General features: G+C 62.3%; 4 protein-coding genes and 1 non-coding gene across 15 annotated transcripts in view; 3 read left to right on the top strand and 2 right to left on the bottom strand.

Annotated features, from left to right (window-relative positions):
* SCRIB (scribble planar cell polarity protein) overlaps positions 1 to 9,799 on the bottom strand; it is a 21,939-nt gene extending 12,140 nt beyond the window's left edge. For 3 of the 8 annotated variants that reach the window (XM_089898430.1, XM_089898436.1, XM_089898435.1), the window contains exons 1-20: positions 9,297 to 9,796; positions 7,990 to 8,107; positions 7,803 to 7,881; positions 7,623 to 7,712; positions 7,465 to 7,521; positions 7,301 to 7,364; positions 7,135 to 7,209; positions 6,922 to 7,066; positions 6,399 to 6,517; positions 5,986 to 6,185; positions 5,712 to 5,878; positions 5,503 to 5,633; positions 5,275 to 5,409; positions 4,249 to 4,416; positions 3,362 to 3,757; positions 2,555 to 2,617; positions 1,938 to 2,027; positions 1,418 to 1,495; positions 223 to 546; positions 51 to 131 (exon numbers count right to left, since the gene is read on the bottom strand). In XM_089898430.1, the coding sequence (XP_089754556.1) occupies positions 51 to 131; positions 223 to 546; positions 1,418 to 1,495; positions 1,938 to 2,027; positions 2,555 to 2,617; positions 3,362 to 3,757; positions 4,249 to 4,416; positions 5,275 to 5,409; positions 5,503 to 5,633; positions 5,712 to 5,878; positions 5,986 to 6,185; positions 6,399 to 6,517; positions 6,922 to 7,066; positions 7,135 to 7,209; positions 7,301 to 7,364; positions 7,465 to 7,521; positions 7,623 to 7,712; positions 7,803 to 7,881; positions 7,990 to 8,107; positions 9,297 to 9,455 (2,739 nt within the window). In that variant the 5' untranslated portion in view covers positions 9,456 to 9,796. Of the gene's footprint in view, positions 1 to 50; positions 132 to 222; positions 547 to 1,417; positions 1,496 to 1,937; positions 2,028 to 2,554; positions 2,618 to 3,361; positions 3,758 to 4,248; positions 4,417 to 5,274; positions 5,410 to 5,502; positions 5,634 to 5,711; positions 5,879 to 5,985; positions 6,186 to 6,398; positions 6,518 to 6,921; positions 7,067 to 7,134; positions 7,210 to 7,300; positions 7,365 to 7,464; positions 7,522 to 7,622; positions 7,713 to 7,802; positions 7,882 to 7,989; positions 8,108 to 9,296 lie in introns of all 8 variants that reach the window. The other 5 variants (XM_089898432.1, XM_089898431.1, XM_089898433.1 and 2 more) reach the window with 3 other exon arrangements.
* Positions 7,354 to 11,054, top strand: LOC149746895 (uncharacterized). The gene is made up of 2 exons (XM_089898499.1): positions 7,354 to 7,552; positions 8,402 to 11,054. Exon 2 carries the CDS (start codon positions 9,509 to 9,511, stop codon positions 9,923 to 9,925), a length of 417 nt encoding a protein of 138 aa, XP_089754625.1. The 5' UTR covers positions 7,354 to 7,552; positions 8,402 to 9,508; the 3' UTR covers positions 9,926 to 11,054.
* On the bottom strand, positions 10,493 to 22,855 carry PUF60 (poly(U) binding splicing factor 60). Of its 4 annotated transcripts, XM_022555408.3 has the most exons (12): positions 22,711 to 22,855; positions 18,184 to 18,276; positions 15,855 to 15,950; positions 15,651 to 15,740; positions 14,724 to 14,774; positions 12,499 to 12,660; positions 12,334 to 12,426; positions 11,974 to 12,187; positions 11,705 to 11,895; positions 11,440 to 11,575; positions 11,009 to 11,244; positions 10,493 to 10,917 (listed from the first exon to the last, which is right to left on the bottom strand). In XM_022555408.3, exons 1-12 carry the CDS (start codon positions 22,732 to 22,734, stop codon positions 10,618 to 10,620), a joined length of 1,686 nt encoding a protein of 561 aa, XP_022411116.1. In that variant the 5' UTR covers positions 22,735 to 22,855; the 3' UTR covers positions 10,493 to 10,617. The 4 variants fall into 4 exon arrangements, with proteins under 4 accessions (XP_022411116.1, XP_022411118.1, XP_022411117.1 ...); XM_022555410.3 differs by lacking the exon at positions 18,184 to 18,276 and having other exon boundaries at positions 22,711 to 22,853; XM_022555409.3 differs by lacking the exon at positions 14,724 to 14,774 and having other exon boundaries at positions 22,711 to 22,749.
* On the top strand, positions 15,915 to 26,577 carry LOC149746893 (uncharacterized). Its single transcript, XM_089898496.1, has 2 exons — positions 15,915 to 22,895; positions 23,691 to 26,577. The coding sequence occupies exons 1-2, from the start codon at positions 22,281 to 22,283 to the stop codon at positions 23,721 to 23,723; spliced, it is 648 nt and encodes a 215-aa protein (XP_089754622.1). The 5' UTR covers positions 15,915 to 22,280; the 3' UTR covers positions 23,724 to 26,577.
* On the top strand, positions 25,048 to 25,120 carry TRNAA-CGC (transfer RNA alanine (anticodon CGC)). Its single transcript has one exon. It is a non-coding gene; the product is annotated as a tRNA-Ala (tRNA).

The following is a 26,577-nucleotide window of genomic DNA, read 5'->3' as shown; positions in this document are numbered from 1 at the left end:
GGGCGAGTGAGGCGGCTGGGTACTGGGAGGGCCCCACTGCCCCCACTCACGGAGAGGACGCGATCGCCGACCTGTAGGGTGCCCGCCCGGTGGGCGGCGCCCCCCTCAGCAATGCGGGAGATGAAGATACCCTGCAAGGGAGAGGGAAGGAGAGCTCTTTACTACAGGCTGGCCTGGCCCTGCTCCCCAGCAGCCCTCCCTGGCCCTGCCCACCCGCCTCACCGGGTCTCCAGCCCGGTAGGGTGTGGAGCCTTTCCCCCCAGCGATGCTGAAGCCCAAGCCCTTGTCGCTGCGCACGAGGCAGGCCACGCGACGCTGGCGGAGGAGCCCTGGCGGCTCGGGCTGGCGCGGGCGCGGGCGCAGACTGCCTCCCCACCGCTCCCGGGGGCTGTAGTCGTCCTCAGGCCTCAGAGGCGTGACGGTGACCGCGTTCTCAGGCTCCACCATACGCTCCCGCCACAGCCGCACGTGCACAGTGGTGCCCGCGCCACGCAGTGCCTCCACGGCCTGTTGATGCTCGGCGTCCTGCAAGGCCACGCCGTTCACCTGCAAGCCATAGCGCTCGTCAGGGCAGGCCCCTCTACAGGTGGGCAGGCAGCGCAGGGGACAGGCACCAGGGAAAGTGGTGGGTCGTCACCACCCCTGCTATCTACGTGCCCATCGCCTGTGCAAGCCCGGGGCCAGGACGCCCGCTGAACGAGAACAGCAGGCGGAGGCCCCTCCTGCGGGTCCACACCTCGGTTCCCAGATCTGGAAACCCCTGCCACGTTCTCATCTGAGCAACCCCACAGCCGAGCGTGCCTGCGGTTTCTGGGCTTCTAGCCCCTTGCCTCCACCCTGACCCTGACTCAGGCTCTCCCAGCCATCGGGGTACAGCAGTTCCTCCATAAAATTCGGATGTAGGACCAGCCCCGCCTGGCCCTGCAGCCTTCTGTCCACTGGCCCCCCTGCCCCGTGGGCCGGGCACACTGCCCTCAGACCCTGCCCTATTGTGACAGCTGTGAGCACCGGCACGTGGCCTCCCACGATGAGCTCACCTGCCAGGGCTGGGTGGCCAGGTGCACAGGCAGGGGGTCCAAGGCAGAAACCAACCCGCCACCCAAGCGTGTTAGAAGTCCGAGCTCCTCCTAGACCAACCCTCAGGAGCAGATCCCTCGAGATCGCTGCTCCTAGCACGGCCAGGGCCCCCACCCCACCAGGCCTCCCGCCCAGATGGGGGTCTCTGCCTCAGGGGCTGGCATCTGAGCCCCCTGAAGCTCTGGCTTATGAGCTGCACGCCTCACCAGTGGCCCTGTGCTTGGGGCTCTCAGGAGAAGAACTGGCTGCAGGGGAGGCAGCCGAGCACCTGACAGCCAGGATGTGAGGCCCCGAGGGCCCAGTATTTCACTCAGACAGGGGCCGGGGGCTGCTGACTCACCTCGAGGAGCTTGTCGCCTACTCGGACCCCAGCCTGAGCCGCAGGGCCCTCCTCAGATACCCGGGAGATGAATATGCCCTGAAGGATAGATAGGAACTGAGGCCGAGAGCGTAGGCAGAGGCCACAGAGGGGCCTCACCCTGCCCTTCTTGGGGAGGGGCCCTTGGCAGCTTTGCGAGGCCCAGAGGCCCCCAAGTTGGGGCTGCAGAGACGCCCAAGGGTGCGGGAAAAGCAGAAGTGGGCCTGGGGTGGTCAGTGGGGCTGGGCGCGGGCCGCCGCGAGGTCCCGGGTGTCAGGGAGCAAGAAGGTGCCGGTCAAAAGCTTCCAGAGAATTTTGACCCCACGCCTAGCACAGCAGCAACTAGCAAAGGAAGGCGAGGCTGAAGAAGACTGCAGGCAGGCGGGGCAGCCCCAACCTCCAGGTCCCCGTTCATTCTCTGGGGGACGGGGACCCCACAGTCCTCAAGGCCACCAAGCGGCGCAAGCAGGACGGAGTGGGCAGGGCAGCAGCGGCTCCTCACCTCGTCGTCGCCCTTGTAGGGGGTGGAGCCCTTGCCGCCCGCGATGCTAATGCCCAGGCCCCCCGTCTGCCGCACGATGGTGAGCGTCAGCTGGAAGCAGAACAGACATGCCGTGTCCAAGGACGGCCGAGGGAGCGGGGCTGCCAGTGGGCTCAGCGGGAGGCGGGGAGGGCCCAGGCCCCCGCCCCCGCCGCTGACCACCTCTCCCGGGGCTGGCTCGGGCCACAGAGGAGCTGGACGGGGCGGGTAATGCCGGGGTTGAGGGAGTACAACCCGGACAGAGCCCTCGCCTGAGGGTGACGAGGCTGCCCTATGGTGCCTGGGCCGAGGTGCCGCAGGCAGGGAGGTGGGGGATGCCCAGCACCCCCGCGAGACTGGCCACCCTCACCTGGAGGCCAGCGCCCTGTCCCCCCACATCTGTGCCAGAGGGCAGTCAGGCGCCCCAGGCCCCGGCTCTGAGGTGGCAGGAGGAGGCCTGCGCAGGAGCAGGGGAAGGAGACGCAGTGCCCGCAGCCCGGGAAGCAAGGCCAGCGGCAGCCCGGGGTACAGAGCACAGGGCGGCAAGCGAGCAGCGGCAGCCCGGGGTACAGAGCACAGGGCGGCAAGCGAGTACAGACCTCTTCCTCCTCAATGCGAGCGGGCTCTATCAGCAGGTTATTGGCCTGGTCAAACGACACCCCCTGTCAGGACAGGACCAGCAAGGGCATGCAGGTCAGCTACGCCCAGCCCCGCCACCGCCTTGCCCGGCCCCACCTCGAGCAGGAAAGAGAGAAAAGACCACACCAAGCTCCCACAGCCTGAGTGCCGGGCCCTTCCTGCCTGTGCCCGTGCCTGTGCCTGGTGCTGCCTACCCAGGCGCGAGGTCCCCTCCAGTCTGGAGGCCTGGCTGCTTCTGCCAACCTGCCAAACGGGGTCACAGGGGGGCCCCACCACGGGCTGAGCCTAGGCCTGGCTGTCCCGGTTTTGACTGTCCAAGGCCCTCTCAGCTGTCACGGCATCATGCCGCCGTGCTCAGGGCAGAATCACCGACGACACAAACACAGGAGCGCTGTGGCAGCCGGGCAGCCCACGGAGAAGACCGGACCCCAGGGGCCCCGTGAGAGGCACCTGAGGGCCAGGGCAAGGAGGCGGGTGAGGGCCCCACGGCCGGCCTGAAGGCCGCCCTCAGGAGAGCCAGGGCAGGCAGAGGGGCCCGGGCAGAGAAAAGTGGCCGCCCGAGCCCTGGGACGGGGCTGCACGGCCAGCAGGGAGCTCTGGGTGGAATCAGCAGCCGGCCTGGAGAGGAGGGCGGCCGGGTGGGGACAGGCACCTCCCTCAGCAGCTGGTTTCAAGACACGGGCCTCGAGTGTCACCTGAGATCCCGCCAGTGCGGACCGAGGGGCCTGGCCGGCCTGGCCCGGGCTGGCGCGTGGGGTCAGACCCACCTTGACAGAGGGTGCAGAAGCCACAGCCCCCTCGCTCTCCTCCTCCTCGCCCGCCTCCTCGGCTCCCGCCGCCGCTGCCGCTGCCGCCTCCTCGGCTTCCTCCTCCTCCTCCTCCTCCTCAGCTCGAGGAGCCCAGGGCACGTGGGGGCCGTTGTGCCAGCCCCCAGACCCTACTGGGCCCTCACTGTCTGGCTGTGTCCCCTGCAGCAGCGCCACCACGGCCTCGGGCTGGGGCAGCTTGGAGATCTTGAAGTGCTTCTTGTAGTGGGGCGTGTCCTTGCGGATGAGCCGCTGCCTCTCACCCGGCACAGGCCAGGGGGCCTCCAGCTGCCCCGCCTCGCTCTCGCCATCCTCCCTGGGCAGGAGCAGCGTGTCCTCCGCGAAGCGCACCGTGGGCTGCGAGAGGCCGAGCGGGAGGATGTCGGTCTGGCCCACCCCCACTTGGGCCCAGGGAAGGTGGCAGCAGACAGGGGCTCTGAGAGGCTCCCCGCTGCCCCGATCAGAGAAGGATGGGGATCGGTGGGCCAGGAGGCTCTGCCCACCCCGTGCGCTGTACTCTGAGCAGCCTGACGCTGGGGTGCCCGTCAGGGCCACGATAAAGGTCCCTGGGGGGTCTGGGAGCAACCCAAAAGGGGGATGTGAGGCGGTGACGGATGTGGGAGGGCAGGGCCCATGCCAAACCTGGCCATGGGGTGGAGGCCCTCATCCCCAGGCCCTCGCCCCTGCCTGGGGCAGCAAGGCTCCTGCTGGGCTCTACATAGGAAAGAGCACACCTACGGGGCCCTCCTGCACCTTGACCGGTCCTGACAGCAACCTGCTTGGGAAGGAGGAGGGGCAGGGGGAGGCAGGCCCACCCCTGGGCAAGCAGCCTTCAAGGCCAGTCTCACCTCCTCATAGATCTCCTCTGTGACCTCCTCCTGGGAGGTTGGCGTGGATTCCTGCTGGCTCGGCTCCTCCACCTCGGCCAGCGGGCCCTCGGGCTCACCCTGGGAGGCTGTGCTGGCAGACAGGTGCGAGTCCGCACTCAGGCCAGACTCGGTGCTCAGCCTCTTCTCCTGTGGCGGGGTCAGGTGGTGGGTCAGGCCACCTATTGGGGGACCCCACATTGCAGGCCACCCACCCTGGGGCTCCCTGCTTCCTGACCACAGCACCTCGTGGGCTCCCCCCTCCCAGCTGCCCCTTCCCTGCAGGGAGTGGAATCTGTGCTCAGCCCTCTGGGGTGCCCACTGTCCCACCCCCAGGGAAGCCACACTCCACCAAACAGCTACGGGCACACAAAGCCACTGCTCTGTGTTGCAGACCCTAAAAGGTCTTTCGAGTACCCAAGATGACGCCAGCACGGTGAAGGACAGGCACCCCAGAGTGAGCATGTCTCTGCAGACAAGCTGTGGCAGCTTCCCAGGGTGGAAGGCTCTGTGTCACAGGCACAGGCCCTGCCACTTGTACCCCAGGCATCAGATGTCCTGCTGTACCCCAGGGGCCCTAAAGCTTCCCCTAGCCCTGCTGCCAAAGCTCCTGAATGAGTAGAGTTAGGCCTGCTTGGTTCTTGCCCCAGCCCCCTTCACAAAGGCTGACAACGTAGGCGCCCAAGAAAAACACCACAGGGAATGGGCCCACTACTCAGTTCCCTCTGCCAAGGACCCAGCTGCTTCTGGCTCCTCCCTTGTAGCTGCCCGCACGTCCACGCCACACGACCCCCGTGTCTGCCCGGCAGCCCTCGGTGGAGGCAGCCTGCTCTGCGGGAGGGTGTGGGCACTTAGCCCTGAGCCCCCCCACTGCAACCTGGCGCCTCTCCTGGCCGGTTCCCCATGCCCACACAGGGCCCCGGAACCCTGCACCCAGCCTGGGGTTCCCAGGCAGGAGAGCCTGTAAGGCGGGCATCCCTCCCACGCCCCGCGGGTCCCCCCAGGCACCTCCTCCGAGGGCGGGGGTGAGGGTGAGTGCTGTGTGGAGTCGGGCCTGCAGGAGATGGCTTCGCTTCGACGCTCTACACCCCTCTTCATCACCTTGAGCTCGCTGGGGTGAGGCGTAGCCCGACGCTGCAGGCCCTGCAGTGGGCACAGGGGTGAGGGGCGGGGCGGGGCCGGGGTCAGGCAGGGGTGGGGAGGAGGGAGCCCCCCAGGGACCCCACCCCCCCATACCCATTTCTCGGCAGCAGCCTCCTCTGCGTCCTCGTCGCCCGCGGGGGCCTCTAGAAACTGGATGACACTGACGCGGCCGAGCGGGGCATCACCCCAGCTCTCCGAAGGGCTGCTCCTCGGCCCCGGGTCCTCTGCGGAAGCGCGTGTCAAGGGGAAGCCCCTCCCCACCCGAGGCCACGCCCCATCCCACCCCGCCCCCAGCAACCTACCGAGGCTGGGCGGGGGCTGCTGGGGCAGCAGGTAGCAGGTGAGCACCTTCTCGCCGGTCTGGGCGTCGTCCTCAGTCTGGAACCGAAGCATGGGCTGCGCCTGGTTCTCCGCCAGCCACAGGGCCTTTAGGTTGAGGTGCGTGAGTGCGAACGGCAGACTCTGCAGACTGGGGGCCGGGGGCACGGTTAGCTCAAGGTGGGGGAGGTGGGGGGGGCACAGCGGGCATGGTCAGCTCAGGGGGTGCCAGGCCAGGAGGGCACGGGGGCTACTCACCGGTTCCCGGCCACGTCCAGCACATGCAGCTCGGCCGTGTGGGCGAGCTCCGGTGGCAGGACCGCCAGGCGGTTGTCCCTCAAAGAGAGAACGCTGAGTGCCATGCAGCCCCCAATCTCAGGCGGCAGTGCCTCCAGGCGGTTCCGGTCCACGTTGAGGTTGGTCAGCTTGCTCAGCTTCCCCAAGGAGCGGGGCAGGGCCTGGCCGGGAGGAGGGAGGATCGGAGATCAGCAGAAGCCCCCGGGTAGCGTGAGGAAGGAGCTGAGTGCTTTCGGAGGGCGGTCTCTGCCCCTGCTCCAGGGCCCCGACCCCTCCAGCCACTGGTCTCTTGCCACTCCACACGCCTCCAGACGTCCCCCTGTCTGCATCCCATGCTAACTCTGAAACCAGCCACCAGTGGGGCTGGGCCCCACCGTCAGCAGGTTCTCCGTGAGGATCAGCTCTGACAAGTTCTCACAGTCCCCAATGGCCTCCGTCACCTCGCAGAGACGATTCTGGTCAACCTTCAAGATGGACAGCTGCTTCAGCTGACCTGGCATCAGGAAGACACGGTGACGGGGCTCAGTGAGGCAGGGAGCCCAGTCAACCACACGACTGAAACAGCCTGCCCCTCACCCTGCCTCCTGCACCTCGAGAACGCTGAGAGCTCACCCCCCCCACCCTTGCCATCCTGCTGCCAACCTGACCACGCCCACCAGCTCCCATGCACCCGCTGCCCGCGACCTGCCATCGTGCCCTCACGAGCTCACCATCCCCGCCCACCACCACAAGCTGCCTCGGTTCTTCAGGAGCAGCCCCAGCCATCCCACTCTGGCCTCAGGCCGGTCTCCCCCTCCTTGGGGCTGTGTCCCAGGACCCAGCAAAATCAGGATCCTTACCCCAGAAGCCCTCTCTAGACCTGGTTTCACCCCCAGCCACACCCCTCCCAGCACTAACCAATGCCGTCAGGAAGCCGCTGCAGCCAGTTCTGCGAAAGCAGCAGGTCGGTGAGCAGCACCAGCCCCCCGAGCTCCGCAGGCAGCTCCTCCAGCCGGTTCTCCGACACATCCAGGCACACCAGGCGCCGCAGATTCCCGAGCTCCTGGAGGCAGGTGCAGAGAGTCAGGGGACAGACAAGCATGAAGCGGGGGCAGCCACACCCTCACTCACCGGGGGCAGGGCCGACAGCTGGTTCCGGTCCAGCCACAGCTCACGCAAGTTGGGCAGGGCCCCCAGGGTGTCTGGCTGCAAGAAGAGACAGGGACAGAGTGACGGATGAGACTCACTAACCCTGCCTGGCCCCGCCCCACCCACGACAGCCCCGCCCTATCCACACCAGCACTTCCAGATCGTTGCCTCCCAGATCCAGCTGTTCCAGCTTGACCAGGAAAGACAAGGACCTGCAAAGGAAACAGAGCAAGTTCTGTCGTGGCCACACGGCCCGGGGTCCTTGGGGCCAAGAGGCCTAGGGCGGCTGCTGGCAGGGCCAAGCCCACTCACGCAGGCAAGGACTTGAGCAGATTCTCCCGGAGCTCCAAGGTCACCAGGTTGGCGAGACTGAAAAAGATCACGGCGGGGCGTGAGAAAGGTAGGACGGTGGGGAGAAGTGTAGGAACAGGGCTCTACTGAGTCCCCCCACCACCGAAGAATGCACTCACTTGCCCACATCCCCAGGCAGCGCCTGCAAGGACACATCATTCAGGGCCAGATGAGCCAGGCTGCGCAGCTGAGTGAAACCTTCGGGGAGCCTAAGTGGAGCAAGGGATCCTCAGATACCCAGGCAGAGGCTGCAGGACCTCCCAAGCCCCACTACCACCCCTGCCATGGCCACCACCCACCTGGACAAAGGATTCCCACTGAAATCTGCAATCTCCAAGGCTTTGCAAAACTTGATGCTCTCGGGGATCTCCGGGATGTCTGTGAGGAGAGAGGGGTCACCACGGAAACATGCCCACAGCCTCCAGGAGCTCAAAGCCCTTCCTGCCATCCTCAGATTCCACCCCAGACCCGCCCCAGGCTCCACACCATTCCGAGACACGTCCAGCTCCACCAGTTGCATGAAGTTGGCCACCTCAGGGGGCAACCGCTGGATCTCGTTGTCACTCAGGCCCAGCTTGCGTAGGTTCAGCAGCCGAAAGAAGGGCTGTGGGCAGGGGGTAGGGTCAGGGGTGACGGGCCCTGTAGCAGAAGGCCCCTCCCTGCTCCAGGCCACACAGGAACCCCGGGTCCTGTCCCATCACCCTGGTCTGCAGTGAGAAATGCAAGGAGACAAAAACAGATACACATCTTCCCGCACTTCTGACTTGTGTCACCTCAGAATCATCCCGTTCCCCGTACAATGCTGCCACGTGACTTACCTTATGCGTTCAAGTCTCAGCTGGAAAGTCACTTATTTTTTCTGACCTGATGAGTTCCTTGCTCTCTGTGTTCCCTCAAGGCTCCACCCACCCCCTGAATCACCTCTTCCACCCACCCAGCAAGTGGGCCCTCCAAGGCCTGCGGTGGTTTCTGCTACTGCACCCCAGCAGCCACCCCAACCTGAGCCCATGACAAGGATTTAACAACTACCAAAAAAATATAAAGAAGACAAGAGAGGGCCACAAATACGGGCTGGAGCCGCAGGCAACGTGTGGTGGGACCTGGAGTGACTGTGAGGAGGCCCGGTCCAGGCGCAGAATGGAGCCACACCCTTTGTGGCACGCAGCCCCCAAGCATTAGGCCACTTTGCACCCCATCTCCAAAAAGGAAATCCTTTTGTGACCTGCTTCCTTTAACCTCCTCTCCCAAGTGGCCTTAAAAGGAGAAAAATAAGTTGTCCAGAAGGAACAAGGCAGCGGGAAGTAAACGGACCACAGACCTGCCAAGGACAAGCACCTTAAGACGGCTACCCCCGACCCCACCCCAGCACCCAGGAGAAAGAGAAGAGCAGTCCGGACAGAAGCGTGGCCTCCCCACCTTCAGAGCAGTCCAGCAAGTTCCTATCAGTCAGTCACGCCAGGTTCACCTTCCACCCTGATGCACTCCAACCCCATCCACCTTCCTCCACGGCTTTCAATCTGCAGCTCCTCCTCTAGGCTGTGACCATCCCCGCCCCCAGGCAGGCACCCGATGACCGCTGCCACCTGGTGCCAGCGCCGGCGGTGGGTGAGGAGGGTGGGGCTGGCCAGGGTGGGGCTCTGGCCAGTAAGAACCATCAGGGCCGACTGGAAACTGCGGCGTCCCGCCCGGGCCAGCGCCTGCTGAGGGCTCAGAGGAGCGGGCTGTCGCAGCCAGGCCGAGCCCGCCGACCCGGTGCGAGGGCTGGGCCGGCGGCAGGTCCAGCGGCCCCTCACCTTGGGCAGCTCACGCAGCTGGTTGGCGTCGAGGAGCAGCTCCTCCAGGCTGCGGCTGTAGCGGTAGATCTCCTCGGGCACGGCCTGCAGCGAGCAGTGCCGCTTGTCCACCGACTCCACGTGCCGGTTGCAGCGCCACAGCGGGATGCACTTGAGCATGGTGCGGGCGGGCGCGGGCTCAGGCGGCGGGCGGGGGGCGGGGCTCGGCCCGCATGAGCGCCGGGCCGGCCCGGGCGGGGGAGGAGCCGGGGGTGGCCCGGGGCGGCGGCGGCGGCGGCGGCGGCGGCGGCGGCGGCGGCGACGGCGGCGGCGGCGCTGGGCCCGGCCCGCGCTCGGGACGCTCGGACCACGGCGGCCTGGGCGGGGGGCGCGGCCCGGCCGACGCTCAGACTCTCAGGAGGCGGCGGCGGCCCCGCATCCCGCCAGGCCCACTTGACCCGGCCCGTCCGCTCGCCCGCCGCTGTGCCGCAGCCGGAACCGCCGCCACTACCCGCCGGACTGCCCCGCCGACAACCGCCGGCAGCCGCGCGGCCCGCCGGGAAGCCGAGGCCCGCCCTCGCCGCCCCTCGCCGCCCCGAACTGCAACCCCCACAAGGCCTCGCGGCGCCGGTGCGTCCGAAGACCCGTAGCGGCACCGCGCACGGCCTGTCGGGAAGCTCGGTTCCCTCCCCCTGGCGCAAGGCATGGTGGGAACTGAAGTCCGTTCAAAGCCTGAGCTCCCGCACGCCAGCGCCCCAACCGTTCCCGGGACCGAGGCTTCCTGCCGCCCCTCCCGCCCGCTGGGCCCCCTCCCCGGGCTTGGCCTCAAGACCCCACGATCCTGCCCGCCGCCCCTCTTACAGGGACGTGGGCTCCCGGAGGGTAGGGCGCCGGGCCAAGGCGGCGCTCATTTGCCTGACAGACTAAACGTGTCCCGGGACTTCAGGGGCTCTGGGCCAGCCTTTTCGCAGCACTGCCTGCGCAGGTGACAGTGGAGCCCCACAGAGCAGGAAAGCCACCCCCACGTTCCCCCGCGGCCCCATACGGGTACCAAGTAACCAAGCAGCCCCTGCTGACTCCGGCGAATGCCCTCCTCCCGACACTCAGGTCTCGGCCGCCAAGGCCCAGTGCCTCCGCACGGCCCGGGTGCTTGCCCTGAGCCGCGCCCGCGCCCCAACGGGACCCAATAAGCACAAGACCACTGTCAGACAGGAACGTTCAGGGCCAGCAGCATGTGCACCTTTATCCACAGGCTGGGCGGCTGGGCCCAAGATACCACCGAATCTCTATAAAACCCGGAGGAAACAAGGAGAAAGTGCAAGTCCAGGGAGTGGGTCTAAGGTCACGCGGAGAGGTCACTGTTATCAAAACGCTCCTGGTCATACACTTCAGCCACCACCTTGCGGCCAGCAAACCAGCGCCCGTTGAGGGCCTGGATGGCCTTGTGAGTCTCAGAGGCTATGGAAAACTCCACAAAAATCTTGACAATGATCTCTGCATCCTCCTCCTCGCCCTGCTTCTCCTGGTAGATGATGACGCGGTTGACAGCACCAAACTTGCCACACTCCTCGGTCACCTCCCCCTCCAGGTCGTCATCGATGTCCTTGGGGTCCACCATGTTGCGCAGAACCATCACTGTGGACTGTGGGGGGGGGGACAGCTGAGAGCTGTGGCTGGCTGCACCACCCCGCCCCACCCCGCCCCGCCCCGCCCCACCGGCCCCGGCTGCCCACCTCCTGCTTGCGGAGGAGCTTCTGCATCACCATGTGGCGGGCGCTGCTGCCAGAGATGCTCATGTGCTCCTGCTCACTCAGCATCTCTGGCCTCTCGGACTCAGGGAACAGCTCCTCCTCCTCCTTCTCTTTCTTGGGCTCCAGGAGACCGAGTGTCGGAGGGCTGGCCAGGATGGGGTTCACCACTCCCACAGAGGGGATGGTGACCGGAATGGGAGGCCGGGCCGGGGTCACACCTGCAGCAAACCCACCAGGTCCAGCAGTCACTCCCCCCACCTCCACCATTCCCAGGAAGGAGCACAGCTCCGCTGAGCATGGCTGAACTGCCCGGGGCACAGGGGACTAAGGAAGCTCATTAAGGGCAGCTGAAGGCATCAAGCCCAGAGGAGGGGGCAGGAGAAGGAGGGAAACCTCGACCCACCCAGGCTCACCTGTGATAACTCCCGGGGCCTGGGCAGCCATGACAGCCTGGGGTAGAGCCCCCAGGGGCTGGGCCAGAGTCAGGGCAGGGGACACCAGTCCAGGTGTGGCTAGAGTACCCAGTACCGCTGCTCCAGCCACTGCTTCCTGCAACCAAGGCCACTGTGCTTAGTCCCCGGTCTGGCTGCCTCCACTCAAGACCAAAGAGCCAGTCCGCACAGGATCAGGGGGGCCTGGTGCCCACCACCAAACCCACACAATTCCACCAGCCCTTACCTGAGCCGTAATCTTGGCTGTGGCTGCAGCTGCGGCCACAGCAGCAGCAGGCGGGAGGCCTCCAGGTGTGGCAGGTGTAAGCAGGGGCATAGGGGGTGTGACAGCCTTGCCCACCCGCAAGTACTGGCCACCCAGGTCAAAAAGGTTCATGGAAGACACGGCATCCTGGGACGACTGGGCCTTCTCATATTCTGCAGAGCAGGAGTGGCAGTGAGGGCCGGCCACGGTGTCGGGTGGGTTTCACTGCCACCCCGCCTCCCCAAGCTCACCGATGAAGCCATAGCCCTTGTGCTTGCCGGTCGTGGGGTCCCGAGCCAGTGTGCAAGATTTGATCTTGCCGAAGGCCTCAAACACACTCTTGATGTCGTCGTCCGAGAGGTCCTGGTGCACAGAAGCCACGTAGATGCGGTTGAAGGCTCGCGCCTCCTCGGCCAGCTGGTCTATGATGGGCTGGGCCTGCCCTATGTTGCTGGGTCTGCCCACCTGGGGGAGAGGCAGGGATGAAGAGTGCCCAGTCAGCCTAGGCCGGGTCGCTGCAGGCTCCTGGAGGGGCTGCTCTGCATCTCGGGGGGACTGAACACAGCACACCCGTGCCACGTGCTGACCCCGAGGTCCACCCCCGGCCTCACCTTGATGTTCCTGCCTCCCAGCATCACGGAGTTCATCTGCTCCAAGGCCAGCTGGGCGGCCTCTGGGACCTCGTACTCCACAAATGCAAAGCCCTGGACGCAGGAACACGCTGTTAGGCCTGGAGAGCCCGGGGGTGGGGCGAGGCAGGGCAGACGGAACCTCACCTTGTGCTTCATGGTGACGGAGTCCCAGGACATGTCAATGCTCTTGATGGGTCCGAAGGGGGCAAAGGCCTGGCGAATGGTGTCCTCCCCCAGCTCGTAGTAGATGGAGCCCACGTAGACCCGGCACATGATGGCTAGTGCCCGCTGTCGCTGAGCTGCCATCTGGAGCAGGACACAAGGGGAGAGAGAGCCACTGGCTTGTGAGGGGGTGGTGGGAGGCTGGGCAGCCCATTCCCCTCCTGGCCCACCCACCCAGCTCCGCTTGGGGAGGGCTCCCCACACGGCAGCGTGGTACAGGCTCAGCCCCTGCAGTCAGGGTGGTGGGGGTCGGCAGGACCCCACCCCCAGGAAGGAAAGGCAGGCCTGGAGGCAGGAGACGAACGCACCCCGGCCCACCCAGGTCCCGGGCAGACTGACAGCGAAGCTGACAGGTGGTCGCAAGGCAGGGCCGCAAGCCCTCCAGTTTGGGGCCGGGCACCCAGGTGGGCTGAGAGGTCCTCCCAGGGTCCTGGCCATGCACTCCGACAGAGAGGGAAGGGGGAGCCGCCAGGCTGCAGGGACCCACTGGTGTGGAGGCGAGACAGGGGACAGAAGACAGGGCAGCTACCGCCCAGAAGAGACCCCGGGGAGGAGGGGAGGAGCCCAGACAGGGGCTCCCCGGAGAGAAGACGAACAGCAGCCGCTCGCGCAGGGCCCCAGAGCCTGAACCCTCACAAAAAAGGGCTGCTACTCCCCGGGAACATCAAGAGGTGGCAGAGCCGCCAAAAGAAGCCCCTGGGCTCTGCTTGGGCAGACACACCGCCTCCACGCTGGGGCGAGCATGGCAGCTGTGCCGAGGGACCTCCCCATTCCCTCAAGGAGACAGTTCCCACCCTGCCACCTCACACATGACATGCCTGGCAGGGAGGGTCCTAGAGCCACACGCCATGGGCCACTGGGAGGAGCTGGGCCCAGGGAGGAGACCACAGGCCCAGGGCAGGCAAAGGAGACGGGGCCCTGGCTCTAGCCCCTCAACAGGGGAGCCCCACACCCTCACGAGGTTCCCCATAACCAGAGGCCAGCTTCTTTTAGATACATCAACTGGCCTAGAACAGGCCGGGCCCCCCGTCCCTCAAAAAGGGGCCTACAAATAAGGTTCACATCTCCCCCAGACTAGAATTCCCCCCCCACAAATGGGACTCCCCTCCTCAAACTATACTCAACGAACAGGCCTCAGGCTCCCTGCTGAGACCAAGGACCGCCCCCTCAAAAGTAGAATTATGTCCCCTCTCGCACCAGGCGCCCCAGACATAAAACCAGCTGCCCCTCAGGTCAAAGTTTTCCAAGATAGGAGCTCGTCTCCTCTTCAGTGTGGGCTCCCCAACAGCAGGTGTGCCAAAAGCCCTCTCCCTGACCTGTCCCCACAGACAGACGCTTCCTAAAGAGGACACAGGGACTGTCTGGTCCTCGAGGTCAGGACTGCGTCTCCCCTGCGAGAGCGGCACGCCCAGGGATGACCCCCAGAGAAGGCCACGTTTCCCCCTTGGACTCCCCAGAGGGGCCTGGCCTCCTCCTCAGCCTGCCTCTGGGGGATGGAGGGGCTTCTCCTTCCCAGACTCCTGCTGATAGCAGCCAGGGCTGTGGCCGCCGCCTCTGCCTGGCCCCTGGCCCCTCTGGCCGCCACCTCTGCCTGTCCCCTGGCCGCGTGGCCTCCGCCCCTTGCTGACAGCCAGGCCCGAGGCCCAGTCCTCGTGCTTCCCTCTCTCATTTGCTTGGGTCCCCCCAGCCCCCCACCCCATCCATCCGTCCTCCCTCCAGGGTTTGATGGGGCCATGAGTTAAGACCCTTCTCTCCTCGGGGGCCTGACCCCAAGCCAGGAGCCCGAGCAGCCTGGAGACCGGCGGAGCTGGAGGCCCGGCGGTGCACCCCGTGCGTGCAGGTGGCATGGGTGCAGGCGGGCCTGGCGTGGGCAGCTACCCTCCTGGCCGGCTGCCCTCCGCAGTTACCTGGCCGGTTAGTTTTAAGGCGGGCCCTCAGAGCAGATGTAGGCCTCCCCAGGGGCGGTCCCGGGGTGGGTGCCCCCCACACCACTGGCCCCGCCACGCCTGGCGCTCTGTTGCGCTTGTCCCGAGCTGGCGGGCAGGGCCGGCTACGGGGAGCAAGGTCCCCAGCACGCGGGCCGCACTGCCCCCCTCTAGCCCTGACTAAGGACATGAGCCCCGGAAGAAGTGAGCATGTCTATTGACCGATTGCAAAGGTGAGAGAGGATCTCCAAAGCCCATTGTCACTGCTGCCATCTGAAAGACAGTAAAGACAGAGTTCAGTCTGTTGGAGCCGAGCAGTCTCCGCTCTCGTCACACCTCACGCAGACAGCGGCAAGGCCCGGAGTCCCCGCCCTGCCAGGAGGCCCGCCTGCCTTCCCACACTGCCGGCCAAGTGGCCAGCTGCCGGCACCTGCCCAGGGGGGCCTCAGAGCCCCAGGTGCCCCGCCCCGCAGCCTGGCTGGCGGGGCAGAAGGAAGGGGGAAGGAGGAGAAGGAGGAGAAGGAGGAGGGGGAGGAGGAGGAGGGAGGGGAGGGAGGGGAGGGGGAGGGAAGGGGGAGGGGAGGAACTGATGGAGCACAGTGAAGAGCCAGGGCATCTCCTGGCAGCGTGAACATCTGAGGGGCAGGGGGCGGTGGGAGGGGGCTCGAGGCCCAGGCACCTGTCAGCCTCACCCTGTCCTCTTCCCCAGAGCCGAGGCAGCCTTTGGCCACAGGCCTAGAGCAGGGCCCCGTGGAGGCGTCCCCAGCCTGTCCTCTCAGTCCTGGGCCCCAAGCCGAGGACTGAACTCCCTGCAGGGGGGCCCGACTGCTCTTATCCGAGGCCATGGGGGTGGGGAGGAACAATCCTAGGGGCTGCAACACCAGCCACGCCGCCTGGGGGCACACGGGCTCAGGGCCACAGTCTGAAGTCCAAGAAGAGGAGCCGATTCGGGAGGGGCGGCGGGGCGCAGAGGAGGGTTGGGGGGGGCCGTGGGTCAGGCTGGGCCACTCGTGCCCCAGGGAGGAACCCGGGCGTCCCAAGGAGTCCTTGAGAAACCGAGCAGCACGACACCTTGCGGGGACAGCCGCAGGCACGAGAGGAGGAAGAGAAGGCAGAGGAGGCGGGGGAGGGGCGGGGAGGGCGGCTCACCTGCAGGTTGGTGAGCTGCTGCTGCTGGTGGGCGATGGTCTGCTTCACCAGCACGCTCTTGATGCTCTGCTCCATGGCGTACTTCTTGGCCTGCGAGAGAAGGTGTTGAGGAGCACTGGGGGGCCTGGCCTGCGGGGAGATGGGCCTTCCCCCGCCAGCGGCTTCCCCCTGCCGCAGCGCCCCGGGCAGGACACACGCTCTCACCTTCTGGAGGGCCTCCTGCTGCTCAGGCGTCAGGGGAGGCAGTCCCAGCTTTGCGGCTGTGCTCTGCCCGTTCTCCATCTTGATGGAGTCTGTCCCCTGGTGATGGGGAGCAGGGAAGGCATTAAGGACAAGTTCAAGACCTCCCTCACACGGCCCCAGGAGCCCACCCCACCTTCTTCCCCGACAACCGCACGTGGCCTGCAGCTCAGCCCGCTCCCAGGGGCAGACACGTCCTCACACAGACTGTCTCCCGCCTAGCCTGGACGTGGGTCTGCCCACCTGACACCCCTATGCCTGTCCCAGGCCGGTCTCCTCCAGGACCCACCGGGAGGACACACACCGGAGCAGACAGACACCTTGGGGGCCCTTGGCCAACCCAGAGCAGCTGCAGGACCCAGGCTTGCAGGAGTCACCAAGACAGGTAGCAAGTAGTGAGAGGGGCCCAGCCCTCGCGGCAAGCCTGACCCCAGAACCCCCGTCCCATGCTGCACAAGACAGCCAGCCTCAGCTGTCCTCTAAGACAAGGGGAGGGGGCCAAGGCTCTCTGGAGGTCCTGGGACTCCTCACTCCCGGACCGCCTGGCACCCACACTTCCTCATGGCCCCAGCCACGGCCACAGACTCGGCTTCCCTGCTCGGGACGAGATCCAGGGGCCACTCAAAGAGCAAGTATGGGCAAGGGCTCCCTCCCAGCACAGCTCCAGGCGGTAACCCATCCCTGCACACTGCGCACACCGCCCGGAGAGCCCGGAGTTGTTCTCCCAGAGGCCGTGGCAGCCCCGAGGAGGGCTCCAACCCACCTCCACCAAACTCCTCCCTGGGCTGTGCATAGGCACCCTGGCAAGAGAGGCCAGAAGCAGGCCAGCCACAGGGGGACAGAAGCGGACACCCACCAGCACCCTAGGAGAGCACAGGGAGGAGGAGACGCTTTGGTGGCGGTGGCGGTGGCGGTGTCCCAGCCTGCTGCAGACCACAGTGGATGCTACTAGGATTGTTTACATGCCCTCTATCAAAACTCATTTCTAAGCTGTTTGCAGGGGGAAGAAAACAGTTGTGTAAGCTGGAAGAGAAGCAGGGCCACCAGACCCAGAAGAGCACGTGTGTCGGGAGCTAGAACACACCTGCCTATCCACCAGTTACTGGGTGGCCAGCAAGCGCTCCAGAGGGGGTATCTGCAGCACCCAGCATGAAGCCTCGGGAGGGACAGTAGAGAAGAGAGGCAGGTCGCCAGCACAGGAGTGACGAGCAAGGACAGAGGTACAAAGGGGGCAGGAAGGGGCTGGATGACCCAAACGCCAAGAACCACCATCCTGACCAGCTGGAGTGTGGGGTTTCCAGCACAGGGTCAAAGGGCAGGAAGCCCTGGAAGCCCCTCCCCTGGCGACCCAGTCTGGCCCCTGCGAGGCTGTCCTTCCCGCTGGCTCCAAGCCCAGTTCTCCTTAGTGGGAGAGAGGCCCGAGAGCCTGGGGCTATGACTCCAGAGCAGGCTGTCACCATGGTAACCAATGCTACCCCCTTTCAGCCCCTTAGAAACTTTTCAATCTCCTCTTTGTCTTGATAAACAAAAAGTCCTTCTACCAACCAATGGCTGTCTAGACAGCCAGCCAGGGTCGGGGAGGGCTGGCTAGAGGGGCCCACCAGCTTCAGCCCCCATAACTTCCTAGGGTCCAGGCTGCGTGCCATGGCCCTCCCCCCAGCGTGCTGGGGGCCCAGCCGAACAGCCCCCCAACCCTCTGGGCGCAGGCGCTGCCGTGGAGAAGCGTGAAGAACCTTCTTACCCGGCTCCCCTTCCCACACTCCCACCGGCTCGGCGACCAGAACTGGCCAAGATCTCCCACGCCTACCCTGAAGCCCTGCCCCGAGGCCGCCAGACTTGGACTTTGACTTACACGTGGTTCTGCTTTCACGTTTTACTTAAGTCAGAGATCTGAAGTGAAACTGTATCTCTGGCTCTTAACAATACCCTGCACGTTCGGGAACAACACGTTTGCCCTTCTGTATGACACCGACGGTGAAGGGCTCCCACCGGCTGAGGTTCACACCCCACCTGACCACAGCCACCATCTGCCTGGTGTCTGAAAACACATGAGGCTTCAACCCACCACAGAAGCAGGGAGGACGCCAAGTAGAGGCAGGGAGGAGGAGGCTACAGCCAGGCTGGAGGCTGGGTGGCGAGTGAGAGGGCAGGACAGAGAAGAGTCCCTCGGGCTCCTCCCGCCCCACCCCCTGCCAGGTCTCTCTGGGCCCAGGGACGCGAAGGCAGGCAGGCGGGCGGGCGGGCGGGCGGGCGGGCAGGCGGGCCTGAGGGCGAGGATGCTTAAGGTCAGTACCTGTGAAGGTTTCCATTTGTCTCCCGCTGCCACCACTGCCGCCGCCGCCGCCGCCGCCGGCTCGGACCCCCCTCCTTGCTGGCCATTGACCTGCTGCAGGCAGGAAGGAGATGATGTGACGGACGTCCACAAGACCCAGCCACCCAGGCCCTCTCTCGTCTTTCCTGGTTAAGAGCTGAGCTCCGCACGGACCAGGAAGGGAGGCCGGCAGGGGCCCAGGAAGGAGCCAGCTGTGACATGGCCCCTGAACACTCCTGACACTGCCTCACTGCACCTCACCCTGCCCACTCCTCCAGCACACCTGCAGCTGCCCAGAGCCCAGCACAAGGGGCTGGCCTGGCAGAAACCAGAGGAAATCTGTGGCAGCCCCGAGCTGGCAACGAGTCCCCAGAAAGAGACAGGGTAGAGAGCTGAGCTATGCTCCTGCCCCAGGCCAACAAAAGGCAGAAGTGGGTCGAGAGCTGCCCTCTGGCCACACAGCCGAGGTCCTAAAGATCACTTCCTTTCCTACTGGTAGGCTGGGCCAGGCCAGGCAGGACAAGATGACAAGGAGTGCAGATGGCCGTCTCCCTCCTGAGGCAGACAGAGGCACCTCTTCAGCGCCCTGTCCACATGCCTGGGCCAGCCCACAGCTCAGCGTCAGCCCCAATGCCTTCAACAGTCTCTGGCCAAAAAGCCCCTGGGGCAGGTCCCAGGCCCCTCCTGAAGATAGCTCCGAGGAGGGCTGCCCTCTGAGTGGCAGGGCCGGGCAGGGGGTCTGCATGTATAAGCCTCCCTCTCCCAGCAAACTGTCCAGGGCTGTCTAACTCGGGGCAGATGAGAGCTTGGCCACGCCTAGAGGGGCCGAGAAGCACTGCCATGCAGAGCCAGCCCAATGGAAGGAGAAGCTCCCGACCCGGCTTAGAAGGGTGGCAGGCCAAGGGCAGGGGGTGGGCAACGTCACAGGGGAGAGGGTCTTAGTGGAGGGGCCCTGAGACTTCCCCACCTTCTCAGATGCCACACAGCAGGAACCCGCTCCCAGATCAAGACGAGACCCACAGGTATCTTGAACACAGGTGACAGCCATGCCCACCCTCAAGGGTCCGTGCACAAACAAAGCCAAAGGCTGGGCCGACCTGGCCAGAGCATGTCTCAGGAGTTCCAGCCTCAAAGGAGAGACAGCAGCACAAACCTGACTGCACTAGAGACGTGGCCAGCGGGCACAGAAGCTGTGGTCGACCCAGCCCTGCTGCCTCCCTGGAATCCCTCTGAACTCGGCACCACTGCTGCTTAGAAACTGTGCCCCAGAGAGAGACAAAGAAAAGGGGGGACCTGCTGACACAGGTCCCACCCAGTGGGTACATGGCATCTGGGGACAGGGTTAGTCTGGCTTTGCCCCAAGTTCCCTGGCAGCCCCCAGAACACACCCAGAGCAGAGGCTGCCTCTTAAGACCCACAGCAAGAGATCACTTCAGGTCTGGGGATACAATCCAACCTTTAGACCCCTGTGAACAGAGTCAACTTGAGGGCACACTTATAAACCACTCCCCCAAACTACTGTAATAGCCAACAAAGGAACCAGGACAGTGCTGAGATCAGAACACAGCTCAGAAGAGACTTCCCAGGAAAATTCAGTTCACCAAGAACTCTAGGAAGGACATCCTACCCCATTCATGGCAGAAACAAAGTTTCCAGTCCCACTGAGCCTAGGGTTCTGTTCTAAGCAGATGCTAAGAGAGCTTAAAGGAAACTGTCATTTATCATTACAGCTAGCCCTATGCTGTCATCCTCTGGCAACGAATGAAGCATGCCCTGCGGTCACAAAGCCCCCCACCCCGCCCCCCACCAGGCAGCAGTGCCTTGAGGAGTGCGAATCCCCCTCTGGCACGTGTGTGTGTGTGTGTGTGTGTGTGTATGGTGGGGTGGGGTGCAGTGCTGCCCCATGATTCTGGGCCCCAAACCCCAGCACTGTCAATAATCAACAGCCCAGGGCAAAAGGATTATTTCCACTAGAAGAAAAGGAAAGTTACATAATTACTTAACATCTCCAGGCTTCAGGCTCGTCAGGCCTGTCTCCTGGGGCTGGCAGGAAGATTCAGTGAGTGGCTCCATACAAAGTACTTAAGGCAATCCATCTGCACGTGGCAAGCAATCCATAGGTTTCAAGGATTATTAGTATTATCACAGCATCCAGAGTCAAGTGACCAAAGCAGGGCCACTGCAGGACACTGCCTTCCTTCCGTTCAGTCCCCTTGACACGGTGCCATGCTGTCCACTGCATGGCCAGGCTCTGTGCAGGGCACTGCAGATGCAGCAAAACAAGACAAGAGGCATGGCAACCAGCACCTATGTGAGATCATTTCTGTAGTTAACAAGTGCTAAGAAGAACATCAAGCACAGGGTGGGAAGAGCGGGACTACGGGGCACGCTGGGCCCCAGCACCCAGGGAAGGCCTCTCTGGGAACTGACATGCAGGCTGGGACCCACAGAAAGAGCAAAAAAGCAACTGTGCCCCTGGGGAGGGGGGAGGGTCCCAGTGCTCCTGCCAGATGGAACCCAAGGATGATGGTCCCAAGTAGGAGTGAGTCCAAGTGTCAGAGGAAGGGGCTATGGCCCGTTTCTGCAGCCACCAGGTGGAAGGCACACCCAAGTCAGAAGAGGCGCTTCTATATCTTCCTGGGTCCTTCCTCAAGAGATCACGTGCCATTCCACTCCACCTCCCACAAGAGCTGAAGCCACAGCTTAGGACAGCAAACCAGCACTGCTCAGCATGCATGGACCGGAAGACAGAGACCAAGCTCTCAGTATGCCCCAAAAGGACTACAGGGAAACAGGTAACCCTTCTAGAAACCTATCCATTCAAAAGGTAGGAAAAGGAATGTGTAGGACCACAAGCTGGACTTCACTCCCACAAGCTGATGAGGTAAGCCTGGGCCTCTACAGTTTACATACACCTATTAGCATACACGTATTAACCTCTTGAAAGGAGTCAGATGGTCAATGAAGACCCTTATTGAAAACCCCAGCTTACAGGGTTTAGACTCAGTGCCCCTATCCACCTCTACTATGATACCACCTGTGTCTGGCCCTGTGCCACAGCAGAGCTGAGTCCCCCTGAGCAAGGCTGAGGCATGGTGTTGACGCAGGTCTGTAGACGCTTGGGGACGTGACTCTCACTGGCCTCTCCTGCTCCTACACCTTCCCAGGAGTTTTGGTGGCCTCCAAGCCTCCACCTTCACCTCTTTTCTAACGTCCCTCTCACAAAGGTAGTTGCTCTCGTGGCTTCAACAGGAAGCGGCTCATGGCAGAAAGAGGAGAGTGAAGTTAGCTAGGCCTGACAGTCACACACTGGGCCCCCCTCATAGCCTGGGGCCTCTCTCTCACTGGGGGTCAGTTTCTTCCCCAGTGCAACAGGTTCGGCCCCCTCTCTGGGCATCAGCCCCCAGCTGAGAGCATGGCCAAGGCAGTCTAAGTACACCCCCTGACCCTGAGATATCTCCCCTATCAGTCCAGCCTCCATCTACCTGCAAAAGCTGCCTTCTTAGACAGATCTCACCACATCAGTCTGAGTACAGGTCGGGGGAGAGTGGCAGGTAAAGAAAGGGATGTACCGTGTGAAGGGTCTCAGAGGGGAGTCAGTCGCACAAGCCTGGGAGGAAGAAGAGTGAAAGGAGACTTCACCACGGAAGTGCTGTGTGAGGAGGGGTTGTCCATCTATGCTAACTGCTCCATGTGGCTGAAGGACGAGACCACTAAGCAGGGCAGGAGGGGTTCCTTCCTCTAGGTGCCCGCACCCCCCTAGCACTTCACGCACCCTGGGTGGGAACTGGTCTCCAGTGCCCACCAGACCCCGGAAAAGGGCAAGACTGCCTCTGGTTCCCCACTGTTCCCCCAAGTCCTCGCACAGCGCTTGGGACAATGTGATCGCTCAGGAAACATGCAATGAGAGACCACGTCTTCCCTTCCTGAGTGGGGCTAGCAGGACAGAGTCCCTGTTGGCTGGAAACCTCTTCCCCGCTGAGCATCAGCGATGAGCAAATTCACAGCTGTGTACGCAAGAAGCCAAGGCCTCCCTCCTCACCAGGCCCGACCGCTTCCTACAGGCCCCCGCACGCCCAATGGCCCCTTTCACACTAGCGGGAGGAGAAACGCCACGGTTCCCAGGAGCCCCGCCTTCAAGTCGGGGACACAGGCGCACCCCGTCGACAGAAGGGGACGACCGCCGCCGGGGACCGACCGGCCTCACCGCGAAGGGACCCGGCTCGGGGCGCGGCACGGCCCCCAACTGCGCCCCGGGTCCCCACCGCGCCAGGCCCTCCCGCGCCGGCCCCCGGAAGCTGCAATCTGCGGGCCGGAAGCTGCGGCCGCAGGCCGGCCCCCGCCTCGCGCCCGCCCCGCCCCCGCCTGGCGCGACCAAAGGACGCGGGAGCTCGCGCGGGGCCCCGGAGCGATCGCCACATCCCCAGGGGACCCTCGGCGCCCTGGCCGGGCCGACAACCCGCTCCCGCCATCTGAGCGGCGGCCCGCGGTCATGGGGTGCTCACTTACTAGAGCTATGGTCGCCGTCGCCATCTTGCGCCCGTCGCGGCCGCCGCGCGCGCGCCGCACGCTTCGGCTCCTTCCGCGGTCTCGCGCGATCTGGGTGCCGGCGGAGAAACTCTCAAGAGGACGGAACTCTCGCGATTAAGGCCTTTTCCCCCGGCGACGTGGAAGGAAAAAGGAGCGCGCTTCCGGTGAGGGGAGAAACAGTTAACGCTCCGGGAGGGGCGGGTAGAAGGGGCGGGGCCGGGGGTGTCGGGGGCGCGCGCGCTGCCGCCCGGCCTCCGCTCGCCGCCAGCCCCGCCCTCCGCCGGCCTCCGTGCGTCCCAGTCCCACCCCTCGCTTCGTCCCGTGCCGCCCTCCGGCCTCTGCTCGGTTTTCTGCCTGCTTTGCAGGAAAACCCGAGGCAGGTCACAGACGGCCCGATCCTCTCCAGGGCTGCGGTTGAAAGCAGTGACAAAGAATCGCTGTATTTCGGACTCAGATTTCGAGATGCATCTTTGCATCATAACATCTCCGAATGCGCCTACCAATGCATGGTGTGCTGTCACCTAATGGCCGCATTTTCTCTTTCCTACTGATCCATAAAACAGTGCATCTTTCGCACTGATGGCGTCGTAGAGTCACTGACATACAGTCGGTAGAACTGCAACCCAAGAGACAGGCTTCTGAACCAATTCCGTGGGAAGGGTATGCACTCAGAGTCCCCTTAGTTCTGAACTGTTTTTTAAAGGCTCCAGGTGTCCATCCCTGGTGTTGAACTGCCCTGGACGTTTGCTGCATGCCCACCCAGTCCCAAGACCCTCACTCAGTGAGGTTCAGGCCCTGAAGTTGTCAGCTTAGCAACTTCAGCCTGCCTGAGGCAGCAAGGTGTCTTCCCCAACTAGGCAGGTCTCTTCTCCATCCTGGGAGAGTTTGACATGAAATACAGACACCCCTGGTTAAACCCAACAATATTTGCCTCATCTCCCTTCCCTCTAAAATGATAGGAAAAGGATTTTTATAAAGGAAGCAACCCATGAAGACAAAGGGGTGGAATGTTGTGGAGCTGAAGAAAGGTGGACAGCGGCAGCTGCTTTCGCACCTTGGAGGTCGGGGTCCAGGAGATCGTTCACGCAAGTGCGACTGTGAAAAGGAAGAGACTCCAGGGCTCAGCCCCTACCGGCAGTGGCTGGGAGGTGAGCTCCAGCAGAGGCGCTCTCGGTTGGGTTGGCCTTTGGGGGGAGGGTCCTGTTCTGAAAGTGGGAGAATACGTGAGATTCCCGCCTTTCTGCCACCTCCACCCCTGGCTCCGAGTCCGGCCCCAAGCATGTGGCACCCACAATCCTCAGAGAGGAGAGCTCATCTCTGCAGTAGCTCCCAACACAGAAGAAAAGCCTGGCAGTTGGGAGGTGGTCAGGAGAATGGCCTGGCTCGATCCTTGATCTCAAAGCTCACCAGGCAATAAGCCCCAGCCACTAAGATTAAATGCAACTGGGCAACCCAGGATCACCAGACAGCTGAGGGAGAGGAAAAAACAAAAAAGCAAAAGGAAAAGGGACTCAGAAGGAACACAGCCAATAAAGCGAGCAGAAGAAGGAGGAAAAACGGAAAGCTAAAACCGTATCCTCAGAGATATTAGAGAGGCTGTTGCATCCGAAAACATGAACAAGAGGCTATAAAGAAAGAACATTCAGCAAACGAGAAAGAGCACTTATAAATGGAAAGCATGAGAGGAAAACGAACAGTTAAACAGAAAGGTTGAAAGATAAAGCTGTAATTTTCCAGAATGTATGACAACAACAAAACCATATAGCTGGAAAGCAGACAATGGAGTCATTGTCACACTTGTCAGCGCTCCCCAGTGCTAGAGCTGGCCGGGCGCCTTAGAGGCCTCCATAACAGAGGGGGTGGATAAAGGGGTGGATGGGCTGGGACTTGCCACCTCCATTGTGGGGGGCAAAAGCACCACCCCCTGGTGGCAGCGTCCCCTGTGAAAATCTGGCATTGCTGCTTTCAGAGTGCTTGTGTGCTGGGCACTGTTCTCGTTACTTTTCACAGTTAACTTGTGCGATCTCACAACCACCCCATGAAGTGTGGACCATTATTATCCCCATCTTTACTGGTGAGAAAGTGGAATCACAGACCGCTGTCACACAGCAGGAAGCAGCAGAATGGCTCCAGAGCCTATGCCCTTAACCAGCACATATTGCACCTGTCAAAAAACAAGTCCAACATCTAAGTAAGCATTCCAGAAAAGGAGAGGGGAGAAATCACCACAAAAGCAAAGAAAACTTCCTAGAACTGAAGGGTTGGGATCTCTGGACAATAGATGAAAGAGGTCATAAACAACAAGGTCCAGGGACTTCCCTGGTGGCACAGTGGGTAAGGCTCTGCGCTCGCAATGCAGGGGGGCCAGGTTCGATCCCTGGTCAGGGAGCTAGAGCCCGCATGCATGCTGCAACTAAGAGTTTGCATGCCACAAGCAAGGAGTCCTCGAGCTGCAGCTAACACCTGGTGCAACCAAATAAATGAATGAATAAATATTTAAAAAACAACAAGGTCCTACTGTATAGCACAGAGAACTATATTCAATATACTATGATAAACCGTAATGGAAATTGCTGTACAGCAGGAATTAACAGAACATTGTAAATCAACTATACTTCAATTAAAAATTAAAATAAAAGAAAGAGCAGGTCTACATCAGGACACGTTGAGAATTTCCAAAGTACTTGGGTAAAGAGAAGAACCAGAGAGAGAGAGAGAGAAGAAATCACAAAGGGTCAGAACTCAGACAGGCATGGGAGTTCTTGGGACCGGAAGAAAATGACAGTCCTGGCAAGAAGTAATCTTCCACCAGCCCAACACTGTCCCTAGCTGCATGAACAAGCAGATGAGAGGGTAGTGAGGGCAAACAGGAACGACTCCGTGACCCTGCACGCATCCTCGCTCAGGATGTTCCTCCTCAAACAGAGGGTGAATGAAGGAAGAAGAAAGCATGGGTTCCAGAGACAAGAGGAGGGAGGTGCTGGTGAAGGTGCAGCCCATGCTGACAGCTGGGTCACAAACCCAAGAACAGGGGCAGAGAGTAGGCAGGCTGGGGGCTCCAGGAAAAGATGACGCAGCAGCCAGCTATGCAACAAACCTGAAGACTGAGAGTAGGTTCACACTTCTGCGGGAGAATCTAGGGAGGAATTAATGAGACGTGTAGAAAACTAAGCCCCCCAAAAGGCAATGATTAACTCCAGGGGAAACAAAAAGTTGTGCAAGAAAGCAAATATAATCCTAGGACACCTTGTTCTGTGCTGAGACCTGTGGGAATGAAGCGGTAATACTACCCATCACACTGGGATGACGCTGGGTCAGGGGGTTGAGGCCAGTGACCCCCTTCCCCCCAGAGGACACCGGCAGGTGACATGTGATGTTAAAAACCAATAAAAACACAGTAAAAGCATGTGTGCGATTTTGTGAAACATGCATTTTAAATGCCTGAAGAAACAGCTAGGAGAGTTGAATTTGGAAAGGGTCAGGGTTAGAGACAGTATTTATTATTTATTATTGGCCTAAGAAAATTCCACTTTTAAAATAATGTGTATATAACTTCGAAAAGATAAAAGTTAAAATGAAAACATCAACATAGGCATTGAATGAAGCAATGATAGTATTGATCCTTTTGAGTTCAGTTTAATCACTGGTACAATCTGTTATGCATTGGACACTCAAACTGTTTTAAGATGACGTAGAATCAGACAGCATCAGCGTTTCCAACTAGATGTGTAAGTTATTTTAGATTGTAATTTTAAATTGAAAGGTGTGAGAACTTGAATAATTTTGTAAAGAGTATTGGAATGTTTAAGATAACTTGAGATTCACCGTATTGGTGCATTTATTTCA

This window comes from Delphinapterus leucas, chromosome 17 (genome assembly GCF_059928025.1).
Source record: "Delphinapterus leucas isolate spDelLeu-1000000601 "Yukka" chromosome 17, BTC_Dleu_Yukka2, whole genome shotgun sequence".
Classification (NCBI taxonomy): Eukaryota; Metazoa; Chordata; class Mammalia; order Artiodactyla; family Monodontidae; genus Delphinapterus; species Delphinapterus leucas.
Note: the sequence above shows the minus strand (reverse complement) of the source record. Positions and strands in the feature narration are given on the sequence as shown.

Excerpts from the sequence above, each read along its gene's own strand:
- LOC149746893 (XM_089898496.1), top strand. The coding sequence starts at position 22,281 with ATGGCCCCTTTCACACTAGCGGGAGGAGAAACGCCACGGTTCCCAGGA. Across the intron at positions 22,896-23,690 it reads GAAAAAGGAGCGCGCTTCCG|GAAAAGGATTTTTATAAAGG; the intron begins GTGAGGGGAGAA and ends CTAAAATGATAG.
- LOC149746895 (XM_089898499.1), top strand. The coding sequence starts at position 9,509 with ATGAGCGCCGGGCCGGCCCGGGCGGGGGAGGAGCCGGGGGTGGCCCGG.
- PUF60 (XM_022555408.3), bottom strand. The coding sequence starts at position 22,734 with ATGGCGACGGCGACCATAGCTCTA. Across the intron at positions 14,775-15,650 it reads AGCAGCTCACCAACCTGCAG|ATGGCAGCAGTGACAATGGG; the intron begins GTGAGCCGCCCT and ends ACTGTCTTTCAG. Across the intron at positions 12,661-14,723 it reads CTCTCTCACCTTTGCAATCG|ATGGCAGCTCAGCGACAGCG; the intron begins GTCAATAGACAT and ends GTCCTGCTCCAG.